General features: G+C 40.0%; 1 protein-coding gene across 1 annotated transcript; it reads right to left on the minus strand.

Annotated features, from left to right (window-relative positions):
- Positions 1 to 2871: 2871 nt before the first annotated feature.
- On the minus strand, positions 2872 to 18064 carry ube4a (ubiquitination factor E4A (UFD2 homolog, yeast)). Its single transcript, XM_026192691.2, has 20 exons — positions 17948 to 18064; positions 15124 to 15309; positions 13850 to 14026; positions 12070 to 12182; positions 11648 to 11800; positions 11316 to 11475; positions 11011 to 11213; positions 10724 to 10915; positions 10286 to 10619; positions 10057 to 10183; positions 9619 to 9926; positions 9006 to 9138; positions 8728 to 8918; positions 8317 to 8417; positions 7235 to 7348; positions 6790 to 6964; positions 6486 to 6666; positions 6224 to 6371; positions 5978 to 6135; positions 2872 to 3572 (listed from the first exon to the last, which is right to left on the minus strand). The coding sequence occupies exons 2-20, from the start codon at positions 15251 to 15253 to the stop codon at positions 3437 to 3439; spliced, it is 3234 nt and encodes a 1077-aa protein (XP_026048476.1). The 5' UTR covers positions 15254 to 15309; positions 17948 to 18064; the 3' UTR covers positions 2872 to 3436.
- Positions 18065 to 19289: the final 1225 nt, after the last annotated feature.

Genomic DNA, 19289 nt, shown 5'->3' on the forward strand with positions numbered 1-19289 from the left:
ACGAATTCAATCTGTCACATGAGAAAGAGAACGTAATTTCGTACATAACTTAGATTAGTTTATTTCTTAATCATAATGTACATTGAAAATAAACATTTTATAATCACAAATAAAACAAAAAAAATGTGTTTTAATTAAAATCATGTAATCGGGTGGTAGATCCTCAATACAGAAATCAGAGCATGCCAACAAATACATAATCACCTTCTTACACGTTACCATCTCGCACACAATTGAATTAAAACAATTTAATTCAAATACAACCCAAGAGCATGTTACCTCCTTCTGTTGTTCTTCCCCTATATTCTACTGCCCAGCTTCACATATTCCTCAAAGAAATAAACTCAATCATGTATGTTAAGAGTATGAAACAGATCAGCTGACATGTACTGCAAGGCTCTTGGTTTTAGGCACCGTGTCTATTGTTCATCTTTGCCAGCACGTTTTCACACGAAGCTTGTACACAACACAAGTCCTGTGTTTTAAATGCAAGATCAGGATGCTTCGGTTAAAATATCATGAAGGTTAATTCAGAGGGTGACAGTGACAGTTATGTTGTACACAGCCATTCAAAGTTATTAAACCCCATATCTCTGCCCTTAAATCTCAAGAAAAGTGAACACCACTGATGGCCAGTGTGCCACAGATGGGAAAGAGAAGCACTTTTGCAGTTTGGAGCAGCTCCGGTGAACTGAAGGTGCAGAAAAGAATGAAATGATCTCATTCTTGTTTGAACTCTTTCACCCCATAAAGATGACATTTCACAACCTGCCCAGTACCCTTAATGATAAGTTTTGACAGCTCAGTATATATCAATTAAAACAACCATTGCACATGCAGAGGCCACCCTCGTTAACGTCTAATGCAAACTAGGGCTGCCACAAACGACTATTTTGATAGTCAACTAGTCATTATTTTTGCGATTAGTCGACTAATCAGATCATGCATCCATTGGACGTAAAACTACAGCTTATTACACCAGCATGCATCTGCTCTCATATAATCATTAGCTTACAGCTTGAAGTGTTTAAAGTATGTTCTAACTGAAAATAAAGACAAGATGATAGTTTATTAAATTTTAATGAAATTTGCAGATTGTCTCGGTGGGGTTTAATAAACTCAGCCGTCTGCTCTTTGCTCCCTAAAATATAACAGGACACTGGAATAAATTCTCTACCATCTCACTGTTTAATCAATTTTCTGTTTGATGTTTATTCAGCTGTGTGAAAACTAGAACTACTCAGGAACAAATAAAAGTCTAAGTGACTCATATATCATGTTTAACCTGAGTAGTGAAAGACTGCGGGGGTCTGACAACGATGTGCCGGAAGTTCGGTGTTCTCGCCGTCTCGAGTGAGCCTTGACCACCCGGTCAGCTATCAAGCTGGTGGGTAACAGATGTGTCTGAAAACGTCGGAGCACTTTTGCAAATATGTGATGTGTTGATAAATCGAGCAGATATTTGAAGTTCACACAGCTACATTCTCACCTGAAAATATCTTAAAAGTTTATTTTGTGACCCAGAAAGAGTAATATTAAAACTAAGTAGCTGCCGCCATTGTTGGAAACTGGAATTGGCTGAGCCATAGTATGAATTTTGGAATAGGTTGGGCCGGAAGCATACACCTGACCCATCCTTCAAATCTGGGGAAAAGGAGGACGCATTTGGAGAGGTCCTCAAATTTCATTGTGTCTTCGTAACGTAATCGGCCTCAGAAGGATGTGGTCTCTGAATTTGGACAAAGCTACGATACAGAAGACAGCTTCTTCTTCTTCTTCGGCATTTAACGGCAGCTGGCATCCTTGTAGATGCATTGCTGCCATCTTCTGTTTCAGTCTGCTTATTCCTGCATCTTTCAGGATATTAAAAAGCTTCAAACGCCGCGACGACTATAAAATTTGTTGTCGATGATTTTGATAGTCGACGTAATCGTGACTAGTTGACTAATCGTGGCAGCCCTAATGCAAACTCAGTCATTTAGGCCTGAAATATGACAGAAATCACTAAGTTCAGAAAAGAGCTTTAAGGGTTACTCCTAGTAGGCTTTAAAGGGGTAAAGAGTTAAGATAAGTGTTCCAAAGCTTTGATGTAACTCAAATAAGAAATGCACGTAACAACACACTCATAGATAACCATGTTGCTGCTCTGTATTTCTACTAAAATTAGGCATTTGTAGGTATTAACTGAACTATCAGCCATGTTTATTTCCCCCAGAAGTATATTCTCTGCCTGTTTGATGAGAAATAGAACAGCTGGTACATTTTTTAAAAAAAATTAAATATCCAATAAAAGACTCTGAGATAGTGCCCGAGTTGTCTAAATGCCTTCTCTTACTTGATTTTATTCCTCTTTAGGCATGAGCAGTTATTTTTCAGCAGCTTTATTCTCTAAAAAAAGCTAGACTAAATAAGAGTCAATTATCCATTTGTGCCAAATTGTAAATAATGTTTTCTTAATGCTGGCTTTGTTTGCTTGTTTGAGTTGCCCCCTGGAGATTTCACACGTCAGCTGTAATATCCATGAACAACTCTGTCACAGCAAAACAGATTAAAGTTAATATTTAAGGAGATTTAATATTCAATCTGACATCTTTGAGACCTAAAATATGATTCAGATTGGTGCATTTTATCTATATGGTCTTTATCCTTTAACCTTAATTGGCTGGTCTTATATAATCCTGATGAGATAATAAGTGCTTCACTACAGACAGGTGCTTGAAGATCTGAAGAGCCTTATCGATACGTCTTTAAATACAAACAACTGTTTAGTGCTACACGTGTCTAATTACAATGATCAAGTTTATTTTTTTGAAAGCCTCCAAGTAACCCTATGTTCTAGTCAATGAAATAAAAGTCATACACACAATTAAATTCAGACTCAGCTATGCCTCACTTTTAATGCTATTTACAAGTTGCGATTGAACCCAAGAGTGCAAACATACGGGGTGTTAAAGCACTTTGAAAGGCAGTGTGTGAAATACTCTTTATGAAAGTGAAGTTAGATAATATGACAAAAATACTTACCTTCCGGTATAAAGGGCCAGGTGGTTGGACAGGAGTATGTACAGTACATTAAAGTGCTGCTGAACAGATATTTCTGACTATATTAACTCATTAACACAGTACCCAAGGATGTATCACTCTGCTAGTGTTTTCAATAGAGCATCACGGGAGGAAAAACAGCCACCGTGTATGGATTTTGAAGTTCTTACCAGCAGGTGGGCTACAGTTTGCCAGGACTGTTGTCACACGGACGATTTATTAAGAATGGAAGCTGCAGGGAAAGGCTAATGCAGTGTCAGCTGGACTGGAGGAGTCAGAATAAATCCAAAGAAATAAGCACACTGTGGATCTGCCATGAAGCAAAGGAGCAAGTGCGGCCAGGTAAGAAAAATAACAGCGCGAGGCAACGCTGTTTGTCACAGTGAGATCAGGGCTAGCCGCTGGGCCCCAACTGAAGCTTTTCTTGCTTATGCTTCTCCAGCCACTGTAAGATCTGCTGTTTGAGTTCATCATTTGGCCTGATTTGGTCCATTGTCAGAGGACTGCGGTTGAAGGGGTCTGTCTGGTCACTAAAAGGCAGACACAATTAATAAATGGTCATGACTTCTATATACCAACTTCATAAAGATGAACACATTTTCCATCCATCCATGGAATTTGCTTTTTTTTTTTCCACATCTGCGTGGATTCTCTCTAGCTCCTCTGGCTTCCTCCCACAGTCCAAAGAAATGCACGGTTTAACTTAATTGTGACTGGCCATAGATGTGACTGTGAGTCTGAATGGTGTTTTGTCTGTTAGCCCTGCGATAGACTGGTGACCTGTCCAGGGTGTACCCTGCCTTTCGCCCTATGACCCTGAATTGTTTAAGCAGAAGAAAATGGATGTATGGATGGCTAATTAGATGGCTAAATCTAGCCTGCTTCGCTCTTGCAACAGAGATGTATGTGTTTGTGTACACATGTATAATTAAGGTCGTGCTTGTACATCTGCCTCTTTGAAATGATGTGTGTGGAGAAGGGCTGCACTGGTCCATCATCATCTCCCTATTTCTGTCTGTCGATTCTACTTTAAAATAGAACTTAATGTATCGTTTGCTGCTATTAGAGCATCTTCTCAACTATTAACCAGTGGGCTTGTATGTGTGTTGGGGAAAGAAGTTACTCTGTGTGGGGAGGGCATGATAAATGGTGCAGGAGACATACAGATGCAGATTAAATGTGTTAAAAGAACTAAATTAGGCCTAAATTTAAAACCAGTAAAAAGAAAAAACCCTAAACAAAATTTTTTTTAAAAGTTACAAAAAATAGCCCAGCATATCTTCAGACTTCAAAGTGTTTTAGCTGTTCAACTGATTAATTACAGTTGGCTTAATCATTTACAGTTGTATGTGAACAAGGTTCTCACACAGGTATAGTCAACCTTCTGTTTTATCACACCGGAAGAGGGAAAGAAACATCCACATATGTCTGGATCATATAGGTTATGGTTATGGGCAATCTCACAGATGAATCATCAGACAGTGTAGAGATCATCCAAACAGAATACAGTCATGTAAAAAAATAAGGTTTTTACAAAACAAACCCTATAATTGCCACTTTGTAAAGCCACTTTTAACAGCAATAACTTAATGAATCGTTTTTTTCTGTATGACTATCAGTGTCTTGCATTGTAGAGGAAGTTTGGCCTACTATTCTGTGCAACTTTGCTTCAGCTCCTTAAAATTTGTAGTATCTGTTTATGTACAGCTCTCTTAAGGTCATGACACGCCAATTCAATCAGGCTGAGGTGTGGACTTTGACTGGTCCACTGCAACACCTTTATTCTTTTCTTTTTCAACCATTCTGTCATAGATTTGCTGCTGTGCTTGACACCATTGTCATGTTGCATTACCCAGTTTAGCCTAGCTTTATCTGTCAGACAGATGGCCTCACATTTGACATAATATTTTGATATACAGAGGAGTTCACAGTTGACTCAATGACTGCAAGATGCTTAGGCCCAGTGGCTGCGAAACAAGACCAAATGATCATCTCTCCCCCACCGTGCCTGACAGTTGAAATGAGGTGTTTGGTTTTCACCAAGCCTGGCGCTGTGCATTATGATCAAACATCTCCACTTTGGTCTCATCTGTCCAAAAGACATTGTTCCAGATGTCTTGTGATTTCTTTAGATGCATTTTTGCAAACCTAAGCTCTGCTGCAATGTTCTCTTTAAAGAGAAGATGCTTCCTCCTGGTAGCCCTTGCAAACAAACCATACTTGTTAATTTTTCCCCCTAAAGGGAAGGAGTAAATAATCGGTTCATTTTTGTTTGTTAGCAGTGGAGCATCTACAGTTTTCAAGATATTATTTTGTGTGATGGTAGACAAGATGATAGATACCATCACAAAAGCTCAGTGTGATTTCATTTTGTTGAAAACTGAGTCAAGGTCATACCAAATGTGAAAAATCAGTAAAAACTTACTGACTTACCCACAACTTTTTATGGATCGTTTTCAAATCTCACAATATATTAGGCCTTGGAGGACACGAGTGACATGAGGGGCAATCACTCCCCCCCACACAGAGCCATATAGGTTCAGATTTTTTTTTTACCCCTTAATAAGAAACACCTTCATTTAGAAACAGCATATGATGTTCATTTGTGCTATTTTTGTCTAATATTTAAATTTGCTTGGTGATCTGAAACATTTAAGTGTGACAAACATACAAAAAAAGGAAATCAAGAAGGGTTCAAACACATTTTCACACTATTATAAATGCTTCAGACCAACAAACTGCCAAAACATCTCATTTTACAGCAGCGGCCACACTTGCTTATGATCAGTCAGTCAATTAATTAGCAGCACTTAGCTGCTACTTGGAACATGGAAGCAGGGTGAGGGTGTTCTCATTTTTTCACAAGAAACTTTCTTTTTTTTTTTTTTTTACATGACTGTACTTTCAATTCTGGGCTTTGTAAAAAGGAACAAACCTGAGGAGGTGTCTTGCTATAGTTGAGCGGTCTACTGTTACATTGGAAGAGGGGAGAAGAACAGGGTCCAGCATCAGGGTGGACATGATGGGATCCAAGAATTCATCTGGAGCATCTGCATATGTCTCCTCTTCCTGCTGCTGTCTGTCTGCATGAGACTAAATAGAGGCACAATGGAAACAAACATTCATGAGTACCTCCTATCGTCTTTTATTACTCTGGTAGCCTCTCCAAGTAAAATGATACCTTTATTTTATCAGCGAGGAGTCCAAAAGCTACAATCATATCCCCAGGCTTGTTGATCTTTTTCAATACTCTAATGGTCTGGGAGAAAAGAGTAGGAGAATACGATCGCCCATCCTTTGGGACAGTGGCACAGAAATTCTCCTCATCGCTGTTGGAGAAACAAAGCAACAGTCTGTTTCAGGATCAGATTTAACAGGGATTACAATTAAAGAAATGTAAGGAAACTGATATTTTTCTCTGTAGAAGAATGTTTTAAACATACCCCAGGTTTAGGTAGATTGTGCAGATGTCAGAAACGAGCTGCTGAGGTTTGAAGTCAAACTCACTGAAGTCCTTGACTTTAAGAGCGCCCATTTTAGGGCCCGCCAGGTGCTGCAGGAAGTAGTTAAGCATGGAGATGATCCTCTCAGCCAGGAATGGGTGCACAAAGATACCCTTAATTTCTGAGAAAGAGAAAAAAAAGAAAAGCAAAAGGCAGAAATAATCACAGTGAATGGATGAGGACAACAATTAAATGGGTTCATGAGTGTAGTGGAAAGGATGTGTAGCGGTCTTTTCTGCCTGACCTGAGGTGAGGAAGGCCAGTGTGCCGATGGTCTCATTGGACATGATGTTGTGGAAGCGTCCCAGCTGTCCAAACATCTGCAGGCTGGACTCTTTCTCTCTTCTGGCATCAGGGGCCAGGCCTTCCCAGTCCCCTCGATCCCTCTCCAGCTGCAGAATCTTGATTTTACTCAGGTACTACAGAGGAAAGAAGATTCAGCTGAAAAACGGAGTCTAAATCACATCAAAAATATCTTTAAAAACAATAAAGTTATTAATAATGATGCTACTATAGAACCGTTTTAGAAAGAGATATGCAGTAGATGACAAGTACTGATAGATTAAACTAGATTTCACCATCAGAATATTGTATAATGTCAGAATAATATTCCAGCAATGTTCAAAAAACATCACATAACACAGAACCAAGGCTGAAGGTTGTGAAGTCAAAATACATCATGGTCTCACCTGAATGGCCTCATCCAATAGGAAGATGGCATCATTCATCAGTAAATTGAGGAACCTGAGGAAAAGAGGGGGGTTCATGGCCTCCAGGTTTTCAGATGCATAGTTGGCCAAATGCTGAAATAAAACATACCAAACTAAATTAAACACATTTATGCCAGTTTGCAGGTATGCACTATCCATTTGTTCCCTTATTATGACTACATGGTTAAAAGGGTTTATACCAGCATGTGTTAAGTGTTAAGCAATTAATTTTATGTTAAAAAACTAAGGAAAAACTTTCCACTTTCACTCTGTCTCTTAAGCAGTAAGTGGTTCTTCATTGCTGGCTAGCTCCCCTGAAACAGGAAAATCCACCTGTTGGCCATAATGATGGGGTGTGTAGAGCACTTTATAAAGAGAATAGTGTGGAGAAGAGAGTAAATCAGGTGCCCCAGTGGTTCGTTGACTGAATTCGACACTGTCCCCGCCTTGTGTGACTTTTTCCACTCAGTGGAATCAGTGCTGGCAGAGCAGATCACCACAAGATCCGAGCAGCACTACGTCGTGCCATTTTAAGGTGCGATTTAACCCCCAGTTAAATGAAGGTTAAGTCTTTTTTTCCTTCCAAACACACCCAACAGTTTACAACATGATGTGTTATTATATGCACATAACACTACAACCACAACTAAGTTTGCAACAGTTATCAACAGGAAGGGAAAGAGGAAGGGGAAAAAATACTGCCACCTTACACCCTTCTTCACTTTTGATTGATGTGTGCAATGGACCAAAATCAAACAAAAAGAAACAAAAAATAGGAGCCTTCAAAGAAGAGTCGATAGAATTTTTGAAAACCTGATTTCCTTGTCTTGCTTTAAAAATTCATTAGGTAAACTGCGCTCAAAATGCCTGACCACATTATCTTATGGAGTGAATTGCTTCTTACTAGAAGTGAGGAAAACTGAAGCCCGAATGTAAGCAAAGGAGAGCACGAGGTGGCTGCAGAAGAAAAGTCAAACCAAGGAATTTCATGTTGCATGGCTAAAAAGTACAATCATCACACATCTAACATCTGAAATTTATATCTAGAACATCAACATTACCTTGATGCTCTCTCTGTAGTTGTCTTTTCCCCACATGTATTTAAGAGCTGGATACATAGGCCTTCTGTAGTTGAATTTCTGTTCAAACTGATGAGGATCACCTGTGGGGGGGGACCAGAGGAAACCTTAAACCCCGCATGTTTCAGCTCTCCTTCCTGTTTGCTTACACTTCAGAGTTTATCTCTTTATCTTGTTGTGCAGAGCACGTCCAGGTGAGCACACAAAACCTAGCTTCTTCACTGTTCACAAAAAGACCCTAAATAATACTACGCCTCACCAAGCCGAGCTCTTTTAATCACAGATGGTCTTAGTAACAGTTGACAGTTAACTTAACAGGAATGTTAACAAACAGCTGTTTCAGCTTTCCACCTACAGATCTTTAGAATCTAGAAAGTCTAAACTGTGTTGTACCTGTGAATTCAATGTCTACAAACACAGTAATGAGGGCCTCAGCCAGCTGGGGTGCGTGTCTATAGGAGCAGAAAACTCTTTCTCTCTGGAACACGATTGGCTGAGCAGCACCAGGGGTCACCGGCTCCATGTGGGGCATCACTGCCTCCAAAACCTCGGCAAGCTTTGCTCTTAAATGAGGGTTCTTCATCCTGTTGTCCAAACAAGACATGACAAATCTGAACGACTCTTCATTTCATCTGACTGAAATCACAGACATGGTCGATAAGGTCACTGACCTCTCTACGTTACCCATGAAGACAGTAATAAAGTTTAGAATCTGCTCTAGACTTTCTGCAGACGTCTCCAGGATGTCTTCTGCAAACCGACGAAGGAAGATGAAAAAATCTCCCAAATTTTCTGCAAAAAACTCTGACAGACAAAATGCAGATTAATGACTATCGTGTGAAATGCTCAATATTATTGAGATGAGTGACTAAAAACTGCGATATTGCATGCACAGATGCAGTTATTTCAAACCAGTCTGTAGTGTCTGCTGTGAATGAATCGCATGTACAAAAGCTTGCAGTGATTTACAAACTCACACCTTGAACTTTGACAACAAAAACGCAATTAAATGATCAGTGATGTTATTTATTACATGCCGGTGGGGTGTGGTAACATTCCGTCAAAATGATGTTTGCATGACGTTTTATGAAGTGGGGTAAGGCTTTTTAACACAACGTTCACACCTTCAAATTTAAGGAGGCGAAAGAAAAACACCTGATCCAACTCAATCCTGAGAAAATTAAGAGAAATTAAAAGGCTGAACATGTTGGCCCAGTATGACAAAAAGTAAACCTGAGTGTTTCACCCCATTGTATTTACTGTATAGTGAAATATCTGACGTACCAGGTACATAGCAGAGCATCGTGTTCTGCAGGGAGGGCAGGGGAAAACTGAGTGCTACATGTTCAGGCCCCTGGTTCCCCATACTGAGCTGAACGAGCAGAGCAGCAGTGGAAGCTTGTAGGTTAAGGCAACATTGCAGCATGGCAGGTTGTGTAGTGGCAGCTTTGGTTGAGAGATAGACAATCATCAGGCGCTCAAACTGCTCCAGGAGCTGCTCCGACATTGGGCTGCCTGTTCGCTGGGCCTCCTGCCACGTCACCTGGAGCCGGTGGAGAGACTGGCTCATCTTCACCATCTGCTCATGGAGTCTGCATGCACACATTATGCATGCAGACAAGTGCACAGACACAGTGGGAACAAGATAACATACGTTGGAAGTCTCAGTATTCTCTTTAGCTTCTATATGGAAAAGATCTGCGTTTGTCTGACTGTGTTTACCTGTGAAAGCCTAGATGCTGGGTGAGTTGTGTGAGGATGAGGTTTTCAGTCAGAAGGCTGTAGGACTGCGCCGACTCCATCGGCTGCTGGGGAGGCACAGGGATCAGGCAGGTCTCCTTATCAAGACCTGACATAAGAAAAAGTGGACAGTTTATTTATTACCAAAGGCGTTAAATTAACAAGCTTGAAACCATTATAAATAAGGGTCACTGACATCCAGTACACTGACCTCGTGCATGCACATTGCGATTCCTCCTCTCTTCCTCACTCAGCTCTTTGAGTGCGCAGTAGGTTGGGTTGAAGGTGAGCAGTTTAGGTGAACGTGGCCTGCAGAAGGGCTGGCACAGCTTCAGCAGAGCTGCACCCAAGTTCAAGAAAAATGCATCTGAGGCGTACATCTGAAAGAAGATCTCCGGCATCTGATTGGCCCAGATCTTGGCTCGGCCAGCATTAGCTTGCAGGCAGCTGCCCAACCAGGTGAGCAGCAAGTGGCGGGTCTCACCAGACCGCTGGAGCAAGTTTTTCAAGATTTGGTGCAGCTTGTCATGAAACTGGCCCATAAACTGCAAACCAGTGAGAGAAGAAAAGGTCATTGACTCTGGTGTATTTTCAGTTTGGCAAACAGGCAAACAAATCAGGAGCAGCAAATGAAAAAGAAAGCGTTTACCTGGTGGATGTTGGCCTCTTGGACCTTTGTTTCCTGGGCGCTGGAGCGGGAAGGGTTCAGGAAGTAGCCGTGCCCTTCTACCACACCTGGGGTTTTCAGCAAGCAGGATATATTGAATACTGTCCCCAGTAGGCTTTTCTGGTACTGCAAACCATTAGCTGGGTCTTTGGGCTGGATGTGTTCAACGAGTACCTGTGAACATAGAAAAAAGAGGATTTAAAATCGTCTGCTGTTGTCAGAGGGTGCACAACATTACCACAACATTCGCTAAAAGTCTGTCTCTGTACCTTGGCAATATCTTTATGGTGGCTGAAATAGAGGAGAACATCCAGGTAGGAGTAGAGAAGAGGCTGGCACAGGTCCAAGTCCTTGACACGTCCCTGGAAGATGTCGAACACCGGTACTATAACCTCCTCAAAAGTCCGCACCTCCTGATCAGACAGCAGGCCAGCAATGACCTCCTCCACAAATTCAACCACTTCGTCTGGATCTGAATCACAGCAGAGACATTTAGGCAGAAAACTTTACACATAACACTTATAACTTTACTCAAAACTCAAGACAAAACAGTTGGGCCCAGTCCATGACCTACGTGCTCCATTGAAGCTTTCCAGCAGCAGGTCCAGAAGTTGTTCGTAGACATTCTGGCTGATGTAGATCTCTGGTGTGAGCAGGACTGTTCGTGTGTTAGAAACGGTCAGATTCTTACAGCGAACAGCAAACGAAAGTAACTTCTCTGGTACCTTTGTGATCTGGAGGTGAGATAAAAAGAAAGTGAATGAATTATGGAAAAGTGTGGGTTATTTTTATGTTCCAATTACTTAGAATACTCTATTAACAGATGGCCATCTCTAAAAATAGTACCACTAAAGAGCGACAATTACAATCATGCAGAGGGGGGAGAAAAAACAAAAACCCAGTTACCTCTTCCTTAGCCCTCTGATAACAAGCAAAAAGGTAAGGGATGGCACATTTCTCTCCAGCATCCCGGTCAGCAGACAGGTTAACAGCACTGCATGACGTCATATAGATGAGCTGGTTTCCCGGCTCTAGCAGCAGCAGACGGTTAAAAAGGGCCTGGAGGACAAAAGAAGAAGCATCACTGACACAAATCAGTCTGACCAACACATTTCGAAAGCCCCTAAAACAACGAAGTCTTTATGTCAGGCATTTTCTTTATGAAAATCAATTTTTACGCAATGCGTCAAAATGTAATGTTTTTGCATCTGATGGAATACGAGGTTTCTTCAGCCACTTTGCCAGACATGTAGAGGTTCACGGTAAGGTGAGAAATGAGACGGAAGAAAAAAAGTGATAAGATTAAAAACACTTTATTGACATTTGACCTGTTCTATGTTGTCCATGTCCAGCCAGTCCTGCCCATCTAGATCTGCAGCCATCTCCTCCAGGTAAACACACCGAGGAGGGATCCCATTACCTCCTCTCAGACTAGGGTCACCTAGGGGGAAAATAAAAAAATAAAGTCAATTAAGATGTTTTTACACATGGCAACTTATTATCTCTTAGACTACGTGCACTGAATTAACTGGTGCTGAGAAATAGATCAACAGTCCAACAAATAACTGCTACATTTCCTCAACATCATCACTCATCCCTGAGTAGTGGTGGAGAGACTCACACAATAAGACCTCACAGTAGGGATGGTTTTTATATTGTCTTAAAAGGTGCTGAGTCATTTGTTACTCACAGGACAGCAAATCAAGACAGTGTGCTGCATCCAATAATACCTCTAATAACAGAGCTCGGTACTATTTAGGAGAAACACACTCATCACCCAGCACCTGACTGCCTTTTAGATCAAAAGAAGGAAAATCAGCTGACAATATGGCATGCAAGACTTTAGTCTGCACAAGCCTCTCACGCACAAGGTTTTAAATAGTCCTACCTTAGGTATTTAGTATTCAAAGGTATTGGTGATAGCTGACCAATTAAAGCAAATTCTATATCATTTTCACACTGATGCATTTAATTGATGTCATTATTACGAGGTTTACATTATAGTGAATCTGGATTGCTATAGTTCCATGTCTCCCCTCCAGATATAACACACTTACAACACAGATTTGACCAAGCGAGCACATAAGTTTGTCTACCATTTTTGACCTGCTTTGAATTAGATGTGTGTGGAGCTGATCCATCATCATCATCATCATCATCATCATCATCATCATCATCATCATCAAATGAGAGAAAATGGAGTATTTCTAACTTAGGGGCTGATTTTTAAATCAGAGCTTAACATGACTGAATTTGCAGAGACACTCCTTTATCTCATCTACTTAAGTTTTTCCCCCCCCTGTTGGTGTTTCTGTGGGTTAAAAACTTGGCCGTGTGTGGGTATAACCTGGAAAGAGCACAGGAGACGGCTGAGGATGGCCAGCAAATGTTATAACCTAATACCATTTTAGCCGTTTGCCTCATATCCGCCCACTCAAGTTATTACTTACAGTAAAGCTAAATCAATCAGCATAACATGTCAGTGTTTGAACATGCCTTTATATTGGAAGTGCGATGTATAATCCTGGTATGTGTGTGTGCTTCTCTTCCACACATCCATCTTTTGTTTTTTCTCTGTGTCACGGCCACACACTGTACAATATGGTGGGTGGATAGTCCTAAAATAATGGGTGCATGTTAAGCTCCTCTGACTGCCACCCAGCAACGATGCTATTGGTCATCGGCAATGCCATTGGGGGTTTAGTATAACTGGACTCTGGATCAATCACCCAACCCTAGTAGGGCTTAAGTCCCACAGATACAGCCCAAATTATTTTAAAAAGTTTAAAGTTTACATATCAGCATGTGACAAAAATCATACAGCCAGCCAGGATTAGGAGCTAGAAGTACTGCAGCAGTGAAACCTCTATGGTATGACTCTCACAGAGCCCTAATTTCAACACTGGTGGGTCAGTCTGAAATTAACTGATGAGGGAAAGAATGGTCATTTCAAAATTGATATAATGCATTTAATTTTGTACCTTTTTGGCCCTTTTTTGAGTTTAGAAACCACAAACAATACTAAGAAGTAACATGAATAGATGTTTTGATCCATATTATCCATACTGAGTTAATACCCAGGGGCCGTGCAAATCACAGTCAACTTACTGTTGTCCAGAGTGATGAGAAATATTCGCTGGATCATGTGATTGACATTGAGCTGCTCGCACAGCTCCTGCCGGGACCGGAAGGAGCGGCTAATCTCTGCCACAGAGTCGTCATTGTCATCAACGCTGTCTGAAACCGAGTTTTCTGACTCCGACTGGCTCTCACCCGAGTCCTCCACTGTGAAAGCACATACAAAAGCCAAACATGAAGCAGCAGGTTAGCATAGCATAGACTAAATTAATATTTTGGCTAGTTTAAAAATAGATAAATCTCATCCGTGCTACAAACTGGTGATAAAACTGCCTTTTTCGAACAAAAAGAAAATCGAGAAAAGTTTCTAGGATCTAAAAATGATCTTGACTGATGGCTAAAAATCAGGGGGCAAGTTATAGAAGGGCATAAAACTGCTTCCATCTTGACATTTTTCACTGTATGAAATGTCATTAAGAAATGCAATTAATGGGACAGAGGATGATCTGAAAGACCAAGAAAACTCTCAAAAATAATCTCTGATACAGAAGTGGTGGTGCACCGTTTTCATGCAAAGACCTTTGGTATAAATAACATGAATTTGGAAACACAGTCTGAGAAAAATCATCTTATTGTTCATGAAGTGATACATAGGTAACACTGGAACCCTGCTGTGTGCAGCGGCTTTCAAGAGAAATCACTAGAAGAAAAACTTACCTGGAATTTCATCACAAAAATCAACATCTGAGATAAACAAGTAACTCTGGAAGCAAATGCTGTGACTGTTGCATGGGGATATCCTCCTTTGGGGTGGAGCTGCGTGATTTACAGAAAATGCACAGATGCAGGCATGCAGTTGCTAAGGTCCATTTGGGTCTACTGATAGAAATGTTGTCATTGGGCAGTAAGCAGAAAGATCCATTCTTGAATTTTTTTTGTGATAGCATGGAGTCATCTGTCAAGACTTTCTATTACAATGTGCATTAACTACACCTGTGCCCCTGGGGCGGACTTCAAGCCGACCTTATTAACGTATTCCAGGAATAGCTAGTCATCAGCAGTGTCTGCAGCTGTCCACACAACAGAGTATAATCAACTTTTACATATCAGCACACTCAGACAAGCTGGCTTCTATAAAAGGACGTGACCTATGATTATCTACCTCAAAGCCTACACACTTTAATTCCAGACAATGTTAGGAGAAGTTGGGATTCTGTCCAAAGTAACACACAACACAAATCAGTCTACTTCAGATATGTTCTGACTGCTTCTTATACTGTATGAAATGTGATCATTCTACTCACGTGGTGGTTGAGTAGAAAGCTGTTGAGGTTTCTGGCCTGATGCAAACTGTTTGGCATCAGCCAGTGAGCTGAAGAGGGCAGCAAAGGGGTTGCGGGAGATGTTCTGGTTGTTGTTGCCCTGGTCAGTCATCTCATTGGGGCTCAACACTTACTCCATCCAAGATCCCAGCTCTAGGGACTAGCTATCTTTTAAAAAAAAAAAAAAAAAAAAGGGGGCAGATGGCAATTTCAGCACACTTAAATGAACAGTATCATCATCACACACAAACAAGTGTATTTTTGTTTCGTTTGGTCACTGTTACTTTGATTTAATATGCAGATCTTCATGATGTTGGCCACTTTACCAAACTCATCTGTCCAGCACACTCAAATTCAACATGTTTTACTGTCAGCACGTTGTTGCCTTCAGGGTACAGTTGCACAACCTCAAGTACTATTAAAGAAGGCAGAGCCTTAAGGGAACCAGTAGCTCTGCTTTAATTTGTCACATGACTGTCTGGAGGCTAAATGCACTTTTTGCACCTTCGTCACACCTCCCTCTGCACCTCCCTCATCTCTCCCTACAAATATATTCTGAAAATGACACAATTAACATTCCTTTTAATCTTAAGTTGTTAAATTGCAAACACTGGCTTAAAATAACATCTTGCTATTTAGGGCTTCTCACAACATTTTTGGTTTTAGTGTGTTTATCTTACATATTTTACATCATCTTACATATTAAGCCAGTATATAAGCTATAGCTCTTTTGCACACATCTCTTTTTCAAATCTCCATGTTTTGTCTCCTTTTCTGTCTTCATTTATTTATTTGTATTTATATGTTCTATTTCTATTGTATATATTCATCAGCATCTGTGGGTGGACAGCAAAGAAAGAATTTCATTGCACAGAGGAATGCCTTTTTCTCTTGTGACACATGACAATAAACACTTTGAATATTGAATCTTAGTTTCACAGCTTAATGGTCATCATAACTTTCTTTTCATCTTTACAAGGTAATAGAGTTATTAAATATTATAGGTAGTAAATATTTCAGTGTATTACATTTAAACAGCAATAATTTCCTACATAGAAAAACTACTAGTGCCCACCAAGGACATGTTTTTTTTTTCTACACAACAATGAGACACGTCGAGGCATACTGTATATGAGAGCAAGAACTGTATGTAAGACTCCAGTGACAATTTAGTCAAACTGGAGCTCCAACAAAGCCAAATATTCAAGAAGACTGTTCCTGCTTAAGGTGGAAACAACAAACTTGTTTCACCACTTGAGGGAAAAACACAGTGAAGTACTACCAGACTATAAAGGAAGAGATTCAAGCAGCTGGTGATGTGAAACCCAAAAATAATTATGACACCTTGTTTCAGTGAATTCACACTTTGAATTAGGTAGTACATCATCAGTGACAGGAACTCGATGCAAAAGAAGGGCAAAGAATGCCCTTCATTTACTTATAGTTATAAATACACCTGACTGCAAGCATCAATAAAACATTTACTATGTTGTTTTTTTCATCATAAATATCATTACTGCAAACTGTCTTGAAATACTCAGCATCTCAAACTGAGTGGCTTGGAGACACTGTTCGAGTGACAAGGCTGAGGTGGTTTGGACATGTGCAGAGGACGGATAGTGGATATATCGGATAAAAGGTTTTGCACATAGAGCTGCCAAGCAAGGAGAAAAAGAGGAAGACCACAGAAGAGTTTCATGGATGCAATGAAGGACCTGCAGATGGCTACTGTAACAGAGGAAGAGGAGGATGCAAGGAATAGGGTGAGATGGTGATAGATGATCCCCTGTGGTTTCCCCCTACAGGGAGCAACCTGAAGAAGAAGCAGCAGCAAATGTTCTTGAAACATCATGATATAATTTTTAAGGGCATATCGCCCAGCCCCAATTTAAACTGAATAGATCTGTACTAATTCAGATGAATTTTAGTCTACAATAACACAGCACTTTGCAAGTTCTCATCGACACCCACAAGAACCCTAAAACAAGTATTTATATGCAAATGCCTTCAACACATTCACTCCTGCATGCTGTTTCAATACTGCAGTGCTATGAGACAGATACCATATAGAAGGATTTCACTTTGACTGTAACTGTATTTTTTGATTATTAAAGTTTTGCACCCTCAAATTGCATTTTAAATGTCTTTAAATAATCTGTAGTCACTATTTTTCCTCTATAAAAGTAACACAACGCGGATCAACGAGGTTTAAAGAAGATGGTAAGCTGTCTAAATGGGCACTTGTTGTTATTACTATAAAACAGAGTGTACCTCCACGTGTATTAGACATCGTGAGATGATAACCTGGGACAAAAAGGTCGTGGTCTGCTGAACCCTACTTTCTGATGATGTTCGAAAGTTTTTAGCACGACAAACAGTAACTCAGTAACATTAACAGTAACATATGGACTGACCGCCAGTCTAGGTAGAGCTCACCTCTTCCGCAGATTACAGTTACTGTGCATAGTCAGGTTTATCAGTTCAGCACCTTACAGCTTTAACTCTGACCACTTTACGAAGACTACTTCCCAGCTAGTCACCTTTACGCTGTTCTGAGAGAGTCACATCACCCGTTAGCCGTGTTAGTGCGCAGAAGATGAGCTGCTTGACGGTTTTGTGCTAACTAGCTAGCAGGTGGAGCTAGCAACCCTGACCGCCCTGCTGGTGCTGGTGCTGCTGCTGCTAAGCTGAGCTGTCATGGGGTCACCAAGGCTCGATTTCAACTTTAATTTCATAAACTCAAATGAGGATTTCAGGTATTATCAACCTCAATAATATATACAAACGATAAAGACGGCTGTCGTACCTGTTTGACGAGAAGTAATGTGTATTTTGAGTTATAAAATTGCTTCTACGAAACCAATGCCAGTTCCTCAGTAAATAGTAAACGTTTTCTTCTTTTTCCTAAAACGGCTGCTGCGAGCTGTATCAGTCCGTCGGCGCCACCGTTCGGTCAGGAGTGATTATTGCGTTGGAGAATTTCTTAATTCACTTAAAATAATAAAATAATATTTTATTTTTTGCCATCTATAAGTTTAAAAAAAATTGAGTCATTATGGCCTTAAAATTGGAATTTCAAGTTTTCTCAATTCCAACTTATTTTCTCAGACATTTGGGTTAGTAAGTTTAAAAAAAACACACAAAAAAAAAATATATATATATATATATATATATATATATATATATATATATATATATATATATATATATGTGTGTGTGTGTGTGTGTGTGTGTGTGTGTGTGTGTGTGTGTGTGTTTTGACGTTTTTTCAGCACTCTGCTGGTGGTAAACGCCTGTTTTCAGTCTATTTATTTCTAAACTTTACATTCTTTCTTTTACACATTTTGACAGTTTATAAAACCATAGTAAACCTTTCTGATATCTTTTCAGAGCCTGTATTGGTATTGGTTCGATATTAGTGTAATAAGATCGATACTTTGTTTCTGTCCTCTAAATTAAATAATTTTTTTTTGGGGGGGGCGAAAAAAATGAAAAAATATTGAAAATACATGAAAAGCTGAAAGGTGTGATTTGTTGTGTGAACCAATCATTGTGCTTAACACTGGAAGTCAAGTATTTCAAAATGTTGAGATTATAAGATGAAGTTGTGATTTATGGCTGGCAAAACCCCTGCAGCAGAAAGACGCTTCTACAAAAAAGAGAGGAAACGGGGGACAAGAGGAACCAATTAAACAGGCAAAATGCACAACAAAATATATAAAATCATTGCAAGTGAGGTTCAACACAGCAACAGACATGCAATATAAACACACAAACAGTCACAAGATGCAGAATGACTGCAAAAAGATGTAGACAGAACCGAATGAGATGCAACCTGAACAAAACTACAAACTGAGTCTTTGAGTCTATCTCATTTGTAGAAGTTGTCTTTGTGATTTAACTGACTCTCCCACTTTTTTCCTACTAAATTACTTGGATTTGTTTATGACGTCTTATCTCAGAGCTCATTTTACATATTTACGCACAAGTTAATTTCCATGAATTCCCACAGAGCTGCTATCCAAGCAAACCTAACATGAACCTAAATATCCAGTAGTAGTGTAAGTCTTCTACCCACTCTAATAAGACCATTATTACCATTAATCTTGAATGAAGTACGCAGTTGTTATTGCACATGTTTGGTTTTG

Source organism: Astatotilapia calliptera, chromosome 14, assembly GCF_964374335.1.
Source record: "Astatotilapia calliptera chromosome 14, fAstCal68.1, whole genome shotgun sequence".
Lineage (NCBI taxonomy): Eukaryota > Metazoa > Chordata > Actinopteri > Cichliformes > Cichlidae > Astatotilapia > Astatotilapia calliptera.